Consider the following 13,636-nt stretch of genomic DNA (forward strand, 5'->3'; position numbering starts at 1 on the left):
CTGTCAAAATTAGACATTGATATATAACTTTGTGGCTCCATTAAACTCAATAACTCATTGTGTTAATTATGTAATGATTGCTAAAGGTTGTTTGAAGCCTTGTAAGACCCAATAATTCTTTATATGAAAAAAATCAATTATAGAGGTTGCTTCCAATTCATAGTTATTTAATTCTTCATTTTTAGCAGTTGATGAGTTAATTGTACATCTTCAGAAATCTCTACCCCTCACAAAATTAGCTCAAATAATTAAGGTTTAAAAAGTGCAACAACATTAGCATTGTAAATAATGCTTACTGATGAGATTCAGCTCCTCTTGTTTTGGTCACTTTCCTCAATTAATTAATGCTGTTATAAACTCTCCTGAATACTCCAAGCTCACTTACAAAATCTGGCAGACAAAAGAGATGAGTGGCTCTGTGTGTGTGTTGGACAGAAATGACATCTAGTGGTGATGCTCAGCATTTGCCTATTCCCAGCAGAGCTCTCAGTAATTGCCACTGGCTGTTTGTCTTGATGCACCATACGGCATCAATCATTTTGTGGTTGACCAAGCTCTGGTTGCTTTAATAAAATGACAGCTTTTTGGATGTTTTATGAGCTACTCTCTGAAATCCTTTAAAACAATTAGAACCCAATTTGTGCAGAGTTGAAAAATCCATTGTAATATTATTAGGATGAATTGGGAATTAATTTTTTTTTTTTCTCTTTATGGTATCCTCTAATAGGCTTGAGAGGATACTAAGTCTCCAGCCCTTGTACTGTCTATACTTTTACTATCCTGGACAAAAGTGGAAAAGCCACAAAGTGCTGTAAAAATGGCACACAGGGGCACTAAAGTTATATTGGAGATGTTTCTGATCTTGTTATTCATACTCTGTCAATGGCAGACAGCTTAAAAACAGGCACGGGAGCAGTATATAGAGAGAGGCGTCACAGCAGTGCTAGAAGAGAGTTCAGCCAGTGGTTTACTGCAGACTGGAGACTCTTGACTGAAGGTGGAAACAAAATAAACACGGTTCATGTTGGAAATGGTTGGCAGAGAAGCAATAAAGCGATCCGAAAAAGCTTGGTGTGAAGGTCTGTTGTCACCAGTTGGCAGAGGGTGACCTGGAGTGGCATATGTTGGTGCTGTCTGGCTGCTGTACAGGTGACAGATGTCTTTTGCCAAGGGCAGGAAGAGACACATCTTGGGCAGGCAGGGGGCTGGGGGTGTGGAGAGGATGGCCAAGGCTGAGCCTATCTCTGGCCCTTTGAATGGGCAGTTGGTTTATTTGTCAGAGAAAAGTGGCTCACTGACAATGTTACTTAACACATTTCAGGGCTCAGCTTACAGTGTTTTCTTCCCTGAGAAGATTTTTGAGCTTAGAGGGGAAAAAAGTCTTATTTTTCTGATTTCTTTCCCCAATACTCTATGAGAAAGTAGTCAGGCTGGTCCTTATAAGACTTTGTTTTGCATGATGTCTCAATCCTGAAGAAGCCTGACAAATTTGTTTGTGTGCCTGGTAGGTTTGAGCTGTGGGCTAAGAGCTGAGCAGAGTCACTGCTCCAGCACAACTCAGACAAGACAAGGAATGTGCAGTGCTCTGGTCCAGCCAAGCCACTTGCTAGAGCTGGGGGAAGGCTACAGAGTTCCTCCATACATTTTCATTGTGTTTTCATTAGCCTTGTTTCAGCAGTCACTGTTCACCAGCCAGCTTGTGCTCTGGGACAGTGACTTTGCACATGGGTAGGTGAGAAGGCATACTGAACCCAAGCTTTATTTATCAATAGAAAAAAGTCTGCTGTACGTGCATATTCATCTGCTAGACAAGCAAATCAGATTTCATTAACCAGGCACAATTAACCAACACAGGGTAAATACCAAGTACGCGTATAGAAGTTACATTATTTCTAAACATTAAAAATAAACAATAGAAGCAGTCACACCAAAGAATCTGTGGACTATTTTCGTCCATCGGTAAGCACGGAGGTATTAGGAGCTCTGGGGCAATGTATATTTAAAAGCAGATACACATGAAAAGGGGTAGGTCTGTGCTGGAGATAAGCAGTGTGCCAATAAAAGCTAAACACCTTGTACATGCACAAAGTTTCCCCTTTCCAGCTCCTCTAGACACATCTGCTGGTGCAGATGCTCTGCCTGTGTGTGAGGAAGAGCTTCCCTCTGTTTTTGCTTCCTGAGAGGATGCCCTAAATATTTCATAGCAACATAGCAAGTCAGCATGAGGCTGAAATGCTACTGAGAGCCACATCTGCCTTCCAGTTTGGAGGCCCTTACCTCTAGACTTATTGTGATTCTCCTCCTGTTCTGTACCACCGTGCTGGCCAGGTCTCCTGGAGCTGAAAGCTTCACTTGGAGTTGTACAGACAGTAAGAGCAAACTATGAGAGTGAGTGGTTGTTTCAGCATCCCCATACCCTTCAGGCACTCCCTAGAAGGATCCCCACGTGCTCGAGCCGCCCCTGACCGTGCCTTGCTGTTTGTTGCAGTCGGTGATGCTCCTGCTGCACAGCCAGCGCCGCTACATCTTCGAGTACGACCAGTCGGAGTCGCTGCAGTCGGTGACGATGCCCAGCATGGTGCGCCACGCCCTGCAGACCATGCTGTCCGTGGGCTACTACCGCAACATCTACACCCCTCCGGACAGCGGCGCCGCCTTCATCCAGGACCTGGCCAGGGATGGCCGGCTGCTGCAGACCCTCTACCCCGGCACGGGGCGCAGGGTCCTCTACAAGTACACCAAGCAGTCCCGGCTCTCCGAGATTCTCTATGACACCACTCAAGTCACGTTCACCTACGAGGAGTCTTCTGGCGTTATTAAAACAATACATTTAATGCGTGATGGGTTCATCTGTACCATCAGATACAGGCAAACAGGTTTGTCTAGCTGTGACTACTTTGCTAAAGTTTTTGGCTCCTTAGAGTGTGACACTCTTTCCTCATTTGCAACACCTTGATCCTGCACTTACCCGGCATGAAATTCCATTATTTTTATGTCTACGAGTTCTTCTATTTTATGTTTCAATAGAAAAATATGTGTATGTATCTCTCTGTCTGTGTCCATAGGTGAATATAGCTGTCCCATTTGAAATACAGTTTTCTTTTTATTGCTTGGTATGAAATAGCTCTTAGAATGTTTTGTTGTTTTTATTCCACTGTGTGGATATTTGCTAAGTACTAAATCAAGTTGGTTTATTGTTTGTATTTTCAAGTTTCCCTGTTTACATTGTAATATAACATAAATTCAAAAGGACTGTTTATATGAGGAAGGAAATCACCATGTGAAATAAATTTAGTTCAGAATTATCTTGTAAGTAAATAGAAATCATAATTATGAATAAAACAGCATTCATTTTAAACAAATATTAAAAGATAAATAATTTGTAGAGCGATCATTAATAAAGGTTTGTGAGAGACTAATCTACCATATTCTTAGTTAATGGTATTTTCTGAGACAGCTAAGGAGTAGTTAGGCTAAAGGGTATATTTGAGGTTGTGACCTCTCTGTGGGTAAGTAAGCTCAGGGCATAATTCATTATGTTTCTTGGTTTTCCATTTTCTCCTGTTTGTTTTGCACAGGCCCACTTATTGGTCGCCAGATCTTCCGGTTTAGTGAAGAAGGGCTTGTAAATGCCAGATTTGACTACAGCTATAACAACTTCCGTGTCACGAGCATGCAGGCCATGATCAACGAGACGCCCCTTCCCATAGATCTGTACCGCTACGTCGATGTTTCCGGCAGGACTGAACAATTTGGAAAATTCAGTGTCATTAATTACGATTTGAACCAAGTTATAACCACTACTGTGATGAAGCATACCAAAATCTTCAGTGCCAATGGTCAGGTGATCGAAGTGCAGTATGAAATTCTCAAGTCTATCGCTTACTGGATGACCATCCAGTATGATAACATGGGTCGGATGGTGATCTGTGACATACGTGTGGGTGTAGATGCCAATATAACAAGGTATTTTTATGAATACGACGCTGATGGTCAGCTCCAGACTGTGTCTGTGAATGATAAAACCCAGTGGCGCTACAGCTACGACCTTAATGGCAACATCAACTTGCTGAGCCATGGGAACAGCGCGCGTCTCACTCCTCTGAGATACGACCTGAGAGATCGCATTACCAGGCTGGGGGAAATTCAATATAAAATGGACGAAGATGGTTTTCTCAGGCAAAGAGGCAATGAGATCTTTGAGTACAACTCTAATGGTTTGCTGAACAAAGCATACAGCAAAGTGTCTGGCTGGACTGTGCAATACTGTTACGATGGTCTTGGAAGACGAGTTGCAAGCAAATCAAGCCTAGGACAACACTTACAGTTCTTTTATGCTGATCTCTCCAACCCTATAAGAGTTACTCACTTGTACAATCACAGTAGCTCAGAAATAACATCCCTATATTATGATCTGCAAGGTCATCTCATTGCAATGGAATTAAGCAGTGGAGAAGAATATTATGTTGCTTGTGATAACACTGGGACACCTCTGGCTGTGTTTAGCAGTCGAGGCCAAGTCATAAAAGAAATTTTGTACACCCCATATGGAGAGATCTACCAGGACACTAATCCAGATTTCGAGGTTATCATTGGTTTTCATGGAGGACTCTATGATTCTCTTACTAAATTAGTTCACCTGGGTCAGCGGGACTATGATGTCATTGCTGGTCGGTGGACAACACCAAATCACCATATATGGAAGCACCTGAATGCTGTCCCACAACCATTTAATCTCTACTCGTTTGAAAATAATTACCCAGTTGGCCGAATCCAAGATGTTGCTAAGTATACAACAGGTAAAAGTAACCTGTCTCTCATGAAAGTGTCTCTCATTAAAATAAAACTTTTTCTTGAATTGTGGTATGGATTTCACATTCTGGAAATCTTTTGCGTACAAAAGTCTCTAATCTTAAATCTATTGAAGTCATTTATTTAATAGATTGCATCTTGCTGAGCTTGTTCCGTTTTCTTTAACCTTTATGGTAACCAAGAAAATAATTAATAGCTGCTTCTGTTGCTTTTCTCAGTGCTAAAATTAGGGGAAGAATAGAAGCAGCTTAATTTGAATTTTTTCCATTATAAATAGATAGAAGGAACAGTATTGATTTGAGTACAGCTATGCTTTGTAACCAAATAATTTCTTTGCTACAATAAATGCTGTAGCTAGTACAGGAAACATAAATTGATGTGAAATCATTATTTCTGCATAGCTGGAATTTCTGCAGACTGCCCTCACTTTTTCTAGGATTTATGTGCCTTTTTGCCAGCATCCTTTTCTTGTTTTGTAGACATTGGAAGTTGGCTAGAGCTGTTTGGTTTCCAGTTGCACAACGTGCTGCCTGGATTCCCAAAACCAGAGATAGAAGCTTCGGGGACAACATACGAACTTCAACAGCTTCAAACAAAAACCCAGGAGTGGGATCCTGGAAAGGTTAGCAAACATCCTCTTCAGCTGCTTCTAATACTAATTTAAGGAGTTTTAGAAAATGTTGGATACCAAGGAAAAAATGGGACTGTATGTTTTGACGTCATAGACATGGCATATTGTTTAAGAATGCTTGAAACCTCAATGTTGTCAATTATGTACTGGCATCAGAGTGGAGGACAGGTTTAAGGAGAAGCTTTTAGCAACACAGTGAAGGAAATTTGTTGCTATTTATAGAGAAAATATCCAAATTTGAGGAGCAGGATGGGCAAACAGGTTGAAGTGTTTGTGTGAATATTGAAAAAACCACAGAAAATCTTGTGGAATTAAAAAACTAAAACAGCACATTTTCATCCTGGTTAGCAAAGATGCCACAAGCACTGCAAAATCACTGAGGGTATAAACAGCTTTACAAGTCAGTACCTCTGCATAATTATTGTGGAAAACAGAAATGCTGCTATGGATTTGTAGGGGGTCTGTAAATCTTAGCCTTACTCCAGGGCTTATTTTCAATAATGAAGAGCCAGATAGCAGCTATCAGAGTCCAGCAGTCAATGTGACTGCAACAGGACCAACTACCGATATTCTGAGCGGGCATTCATGTTTTGCATATGAGCATCTGTTAACAAAGAAATATGGTTTTGTAAAGATGCCTTTCCTCTATTGTAGTCAGGAAAGGGAAGCATTGTGAGTTCACATTCATGTTCCCAGCCTTTAACACAATTACCATCCACCCAGTGCAGAAGGCTGGAGGGTCAGAGATCACGCCAGATGTAGGAGCATGTCCATGGAAAATTATCACTTAGATGTTAAGCTTTTACAAGGCACAGAAAAGATGTAGTGATAGGTATGGTGTTAAAGAGAAGGTTGGAATGAAGTTTACTCTAGGCTCTATGGGGAGCAAGATCTGCAGATGTGACATACTTGCCTAATGTTCTAGTGTCTCAAGACCTTCCCAACCTGCTTTCCTTAAAGAATGGGCTATAAACGTTGTTACTGCCATTCTACAGAAGATGTAATTAAACATGAAGAAACTAAGCAGAGCCACATGAAAGGGCATAGCTTTGAATTCAGGTTTCCCTGAACTACTCAGGGCTGAAAGACCAGCCGTTAGAATTAACAGTTCAAGGGGGAGGAAAAATAAAAAGAACAAATACAAAAATAGCATTTGTGATAAACACATTTCTATTTGTTTCCTAGAAATGAAGGAGTCCAAAAGACAGAAAGCATTACCGTAAGCAATTAAAAAGCCTGTGCATATGCCCAGGTTCTGAAGGTGTCCACAATACTTTCCAAACAAATTGAAGATCCATTTTAAGCAATTAGGAGATGAGTAGGGTGAGATGTTATAATGAACTGCAAGGTACATTGTCTGCAAACTTGATTGGTATTTTCTTTTCCAGACTATCCTTGGCATTCAATGTGAGCTACAAAAGCAGCTTCGAAACTTTATATCCTTGGACCAGCTTCCTATGACACCCAGGTACAGTGATGGAAAGTATTCTGAGGGAGTGAAGCAACTGAGATTCGCAGCTGTTCCTTCAGTATTTGGAAAAGGCATCAAATTTGCGATAAAGGATGGTATAGTGACAGCTGACATTATCGGGGTGGCTAACGAGGACAGCCGGCGTATTGCTGCCATCCTCAACAATGCTCATTATCTGGAGAACCTGCATTTCACCATCGAGGGCCGGGACACCCATTACTTCATCAAGCTGGGCTCTCTGGAAGAAGACCTGGCCCTGATCGGCAGCACGGGCGGGCGCCGCATCCTGGAGAACGGCGTGAACGTGACGGTGTCGCAGATGACGTCGGTGATCAACGGCAGGACTAGACGCTTTGCTGACATCCAGCTGCAGCACGGCGCGCTCTGCTTCAACGTGCGCTACGGAACCACGGTGGAAGAGGAGAAGAACCACGTCCTGGAGATAGCCAGGCAGCGAGCTGTGGCTCAGGCCTGGACTAAGGAGCAGAGGCGGCTGCAGGAGGGGGAAGAAGGAATTCGGGCGTGGACAGATGGAGAGAAACAGCAGCTTTTAAGCACTGGGCGGGTACAAGGCTACGATGGATATTTTGTTTTATCTGTGGAGCAGTATCTTGAACTTTCTGACAGTGCCAATAATATTCACTTCATGAGACAGAGTGAAATAGGCAGAAGGTAACAAAGAAAATCTCTGCCTTTGCGTCACCAAAGACTGCCTGTTTTTAAACGTAAAATGGTTTATTGTATTGGTTTTTCTAGATCAGAACTCTGTATATATAAATATAGAGGAAAAAACATATCCAACTGCCTTTAAATGTGACAGAAGATGGTATTTTAATATCGTTTGTTTAACTCTTTGAGAGATGACAGTGACAATTTTTAGTTCTTGTGTGGCAGTATTCAAAAATTTCAGAAGCAGAGTCCTGCGAGCCGAGCGGCGCGACCTGCGCGCGACGTGCCCAGGGTGACACGGCGCAGCCCTGCGGGGTAGGGGCGAGCGCCACGTGCTCTGCCTTCTCCTAAAGAAACACGACCTTTTTGTTGTTGTTGATTTAATAACTCACCAGTTATTTAAAAGGCTACAGAGCCTGATTCTGCAACCCATATTTACTGGGCGGCTTTCATCCCAGAGAGATCTCCCATAAATTCAAGGGATTGCACACAGAAACCAGACTGTGTATGGAAACTTCGCAGCTGCTCGCCAACCCCACCCATGTTCCTCACAGTTAAGAGCTAAGGGATTTTCTAGCCTGGGAAATCTGACTTGGGTTGGATTCAGTATGTACAAGGATGTCCTCTGTGGCCTTTGCTCAGTCATGGCTGCCCTCAGCCGCTCCATGCTGAACATCACATTGTGTCCACTCATGCATGTCAGGCCTCTCTGCCAGGGTTTCCCTTGGCACTGGGATATCCTGGGCTCTGGCAGCACACACAGAGCTGCCAGTCTGTGTTGTCCAGGCTTCAGCCAGAGATGGGGTGGCCACAGTGGGTTTAGTGGGCACTGCAGTCTTCAGGAGGATCTCCACTGGCATGTGTGCTCCAGGCTGGGCTTTAACCCAGCGCTTTGGGAACAGCCCAGCTGGGAGCCCACACAGAGCACTGTCAGTGACCATAGACAGGATCGGTCCTGTCTGTAGTCACTGGGCCAGGACTTGTCTTCACACAGATGATTTGGAAGTTGCAGTGTTGTTGGGTTTAGGCATCGTGTTCTTTTCATCTCAAATTAATAATCCTGTTGTAGTACTCATTTTTTCCGAGTCTGAAGAAGATCAGTGGGTTGGGAGTTGATGAACCTAAGTGTGGATAGTAAATATGTTGATAAACGTAGAACATTTCGGGGATGACTCTTCACTTTTCAGCTCAATATCTAGAGCACATAGAAAAGCATTATATTGCATGGACAGAAATTTTTATTTCCCAAGGTATCATGCGCTACTGGCACAGTTACTTCATAGCAGAGTAGGTGATCCTTCCTCCAGCTTGTCATTTTTAAAAGACCTGATTATTGTGAGGTGGGGCAGGCACACAGGGAGGGGGGGATGGGCAAGCAGTTTTCCTTTGCTGACTTTCAGAGGGATCTAGAAGTCTTGTTATAGAGCCTGTGTATCCGTAACAGTGATGTTATTGCACATTTCTTTCAGAACAGACATAGTAAATATATTGAAACAATTTCTGCTCATATTTATGGAAGCCAACAAAGTGCATTCTTTATCTTTCTTCCTTTTTCCCCCCTAGTTTTCTTTTTTCCCTTTGCTTTTGGGCAAGTGGAGCAGACTGTACCCAAGTTAGAGATGAGCCTGAATTGGCACCTGAGACCTGAGCCCCTCCATGGGGTTTGAGCTCAGGTCTCAGCCTCACTCCATTACTGTCTCTTCCCAGATTCCTTTTGCTCCCCTGGGAGCCAGCACAGCTTTGGGGGTGCAGGATCAGGCTGAGTGGGAGCCTGGCCCCTGAAATCCTCCTCTGTCCCCAGCCAGGGGGAACTGTGGACCAAAATCTGCACATACACATAGTGATCAGGCTCATCATTAACTCATGTACAGAACAGGGAGCTGGCAACATCCAGGTTTGACAGCTCAGATTTCTGTAATTTTCCATACAATCACGGAGAATTTGAATACCTCCACACCAGCCTAAAAATGGACCTTCAAATCCTTGAGCCTCTAATACGCTTTTAATCAATGGAAGAATAATTTATGAATTGTATATAGAGAGTGCATTCATAAATGTGATGATGTATTTTATCACTGATCCAAGATGTCAATATTAGAGTCTATTTTACTTATATTTTAAGCAATTATACTTTTTTGCAATTCACTAATGAGAATCATTTTCAAACTGCTTTAAATATCCATAATAAACAAATATTTGAAGCTATTAGAGTTACCTTGAACTGTGCATTTCTAGTATGTAATACATATTTAGTTAGCTTGTGCCTTTAGTTTCTTAAAGTTATATTTGTATTATATGCAGGAAATGCACTTTGTATTACCTACAGCTGTGGTTTTTAATACTGCCTTGATTACTGTTGTTCTCATGTTATGCCAAAAGGTCGAAGAGTGAAATGTGTTACAAGTTTGTCTTTGAAAGTAGATTTGGCATTTTCCCATTTCCTGGGTGCAGTCTAAGGTACGTTTTGAACAATATTTCTTATGAGAATATGGATTCATTAAGACTCACGTGACATTACATGGCCCAGTTACAAAAGCAAAAAAAATGCCTTCATTGTAAGAGTTTCTTAAATTTAAGAAACTAAATATAAATGTCGTGTTGAGATGGCAGTGCTCAAGAAACAAGTTATTGCTGAAAGAGCATGGGAGACTGAAGTTGTAGCTACACATGGGCCAGCCAGTAGTGATTTGTGAGAACTACATGAACAAATAGCTTTGGACCATCTTGTTCATGAGCAACCTCAGATGGAGGCAGGAAATATTTCAGTCTCCATTTTTTTTCCTTAGTAGTTAGACCAATTTCTCAGTGGGTTTTTTGGTGGGTTTGGGTTTTTTTAATATCATTATCCTTTTTCTTTTTTTTTTTTTTTTAATTTTGTATTTTGCACTATAACCTAGAGACCCAGTTGAGAAAAAAGAAAAACAATAGCATGGAAATTTTTACTGTTATTTAGATCAGATAATTTGATGCTAGCATTCTGCACTGCAAACAAAGTTCTGAAAGAGGGAAAAATAAAATCAAATAATTAAAATAAATTATAAAATAAACTAAAATAAAATCCACTATTGCACACTATCCTGTAGCAAAGTACCTACCATGAGAAATACGTGCTATATTTTTTATGACAGCCAAACAAATAGTGTGTGCAAGTAACATTTCCTTTGCTTTCATATTTATTTAGCAAATCTAGAACATTTCAAAGTTATAAATATATATATATAGATATCTATGTAGAACATAGCCAAATAAATATATATGAACTGGTCAATGTGCAACTGGGTATACACACCTTGGCTCTTTGGTTTGAGCTGTCGCATCCCCCAGCCTGGCCCTGGGCAGAGGTGGCTTTGTGTCCTGGCTGTGCCCTGGGGTCCCACCCTGCACCCCCTGCCCACAGGGCCCCCAGCATTGCCCAGGGCTGGCCCAGGAGCAGCAGCTCCTCCGAGGGGAGCGATGGGCGCTGTTGGAAGCCAAGGTGCTGTTCCAAAAGGGAAGGTGGTTTAGGCAGAGGAGCTCCTGGTTTAGCCGAGCTGAAGGAGACAGGCAGTGCCCAGGGGTGTCCAGTGCTCCGGGGGGTTCGCTGGGTGTGGCTGATCCGGCACAGTGACACCCGACTCGGACAGCTCCAAGGGTTTTCCCATCAATCTCTGACTGTTATTTAAACCTTTCCTTGATTAAAAACATTACCATGTTGAAAGCACCCTGACTGCCAGAGGAGTCACTTCCAGGCAGAAACTGGGAATGGTGGAGTTGGACTCGCTGTGGATTTGTCTGGGCATTTGTCACCTGCCATTATTTGTCTAAGGAAACGTGTTTGACAATTTCCAGTTTTTCCTTAGATCTTGTGGTGGACTTTAGCCTTTTAATAAATGTTAGTATATCAGATTGTGTCCTTGACAGTATTTTACTTGTATGAACCATGATAAAACATTAAAATCTTCATACTCTTCTGGCAGAAGTGTCAATAAACAAGAACGAGAAGCATAGCATACGATATATGTCAAAGTAATGTTCCTTTTTAGCTTTCTCATCAACAGTAAAAAATGTTTACAATGTATGCCAAGATCTTCACTTTCTGTCTAACACCAGTTAGAGGTTCTGATCTTACAGAAATTGTGTTATAATGGCCTCAGCCTCGTTGCTAGGAAACAATAGATCCCAATTTTTTTATTCCTGCTCTAACTCCTGTGCTGAATAGTGACTGGATACTGTACAGGTTTATGTTATATGGCTGCAGTTAAATGGTCTGATGCATTTTGCTCTGGGTTTCAGACCAGAAGCATGCATTTTCTACAAGAACATCCCAGCAACACACTGTAAATATTGAAAGTTAATATATTATGTGTCGATATTTGAAAAAGAAAGTACTTTGACTATTTCATTTTTAAAAAATAAAGGTGCAAACTTATGGCGTGTGATGTTGTCCTTGTTTACATCAGTATTTGAGATATTCTGCTCATGCCTGTAAAAGGTGCTTCCATAGAGCGAAATAAGGACTTCAGCCAATATTGGTTGATTCAAAAGTTGAGGGCAGGGTGTTGCTTAGCAAGATTTAATTTTACTTCTGATTCACCAAAGTTCATGCTTATAACTCTGCAGGTTTCACTGCAGGTGAAATCCTAGGCAATTTCTGTGCAAAGGTTATTATATTTAATCAAAGCAAATGTGAAAGAGAAATAAATAATTCTGCTAAATGCCTTTGCACTCCTAATAACAGAGTGGGTGAAGTCAATGGTGGTGGTAGTGTAAGTAGCAGAGTTTAAGTATCTGCATGTTCTTTTGAGCTGCCTCAAACAGATGATGATGAATGACTGTGTGCATCAAAAGTATGCACCCAGGAAAATGAAACATTAAAAGCCTGGTACGTGCAGCAGAGAGGAGCATGTGAATGGAGGGGCAGAAGGAATGCTTAAAGGTAAAGGCAAGGTTACATGGTGAAAAACCTTGGAGCAGCTGGGCTGAGTGAGAACCAAGCAGGAGGGCTGAGACTGTGCTGGATGGATGAGAAGGAAGCAAATCCAAAGGGGTGCTCGTATAGAAAAGGGAAGAAAACCAGCCTGGGAGACTGTATTGATTTAATGCTGCAGGAGGGCTGTCAGAGCCACAGGCAGGGAGCAGAGCCAGAGCTGAGGGAGTGTCAGATGGAAGAGGAGCAGCATTGCCTTTGCTGTGGAGAGGGCAGAGTAGGGAGGGCCAGGGCAGGGTGACACAGTGAGCTACAAAGCCACTTGCCAGAGCTGGGGCTGTGGCAGTGAGGGGACAGCGGTGGGAGGGCTGGCAGGGGAACAGGGCAGCAGCGAGGGGCTGAGCCCAGTGGGGCTGCAGCCTGAAAGAGATGGTGGGAAGGAAGCAGCAGGTGATAATGACATCATGCGGGAAGTCAAGCCTGCAAAATGCAGCTGCTGCTCTCTAAAAGGATCTGTAGCTCTTCACACCTAAGTTATTGTATGAAATCTATATAATTTCCGCATTACTGTTCCCATAACCAAGCATCTACTTCTTGTCTCACAGGCACCATCAGCTTCTCTCTGTTTCCACCTTGTTTAAGCCTACAGCAATTCCAGACCCTTGGGTACCCAAAAGAAACAATACAAGCCTCTGTCTTAATAATTTACATCAGAAACTGAAACGACATTCTCAGCTTTAAACAGAAATGGCATCTTCTGGCCTATTTTATGTATTTTTCAGAAGAACAATGCACTTCTGGAGTCAACCATAGTCAAGCCTGTTATCCTCAGCTCACTGCACCGCCAAGCAGGAGAGCAGCTGCTGCTCGTGTGCTGCAGGTTTTGCACATGCAGCCTCAGCCTCAAGTCAATAGGACAGTTCTGTAGGAAACAGCCCCTGGGCAAAGTTCTTCCCACTGCATGTGTCCCTACCACCTGCAAGTCATCTGCCAGCCATGGTTCCCAGGCACACCTGTTCCTGCTCCCGGGGGAGGCCAGGTGAGCCAGGGGTTTAGAGGCAGCACTTGGAAAGCAGAAGGCTGGGGCTGCACACACACACTGCCAGCACCCCAGAGGGCTTTGGGGAAGGATGGTTTGCAGGAGCTC

General features: G+C 42.7%; 1 protein-coding gene across 6 annotated transcripts in view; it reads left to right on the forward strand.

The window, feature by feature from the left end:
• TENM1 (teneurin transmembrane protein 1) overlaps positions 1-11,991 on the forward strand; it is a 452,127-nt gene extending 440,136 nt beyond the window's left edge. For all 6 annotated transcript variants that reach the window (XM_085060418.1, XM_085060417.1, XM_085060421.1 and 3 more), the window contains 4 exons: positions 2,489-2,876; positions 3,579-4,799; positions 5,292-5,434; positions 6,832-11,991. In XM_085060418.1, coding sequence (XP_084916544.1) covers positions 2,489-2,876; positions 3,579-4,799; positions 5,292-5,434; positions 6,832-7,590 — 2,511 coding nt within the window. In that variant the 3' untranslated portion in view covers positions 7,591-11,991. The remainder of the gene's footprint in view (positions 1-2,488; positions 2,877-3,578; positions 4,800-5,291; positions 5,435-6,831) is intronic.
• Positions 11,992-13,636: the final 1,645 nt, after the last annotated feature.

The sequence above is a fragment of the Lichenostomus cassidix genome, chromosome 4A (assembly GCF_008360975.1).
Source record: "Lichenostomus cassidix isolate B80296 chromosome 4A, HeHo_3.0, whole genome shotgun sequence".
NCBI classification, from domain to species: domain Eukaryota; kingdom Metazoa; phylum Chordata; class Aves; order Passeriformes; family Meliphagidae; genus Lichenostomus; species Lichenostomus cassidix.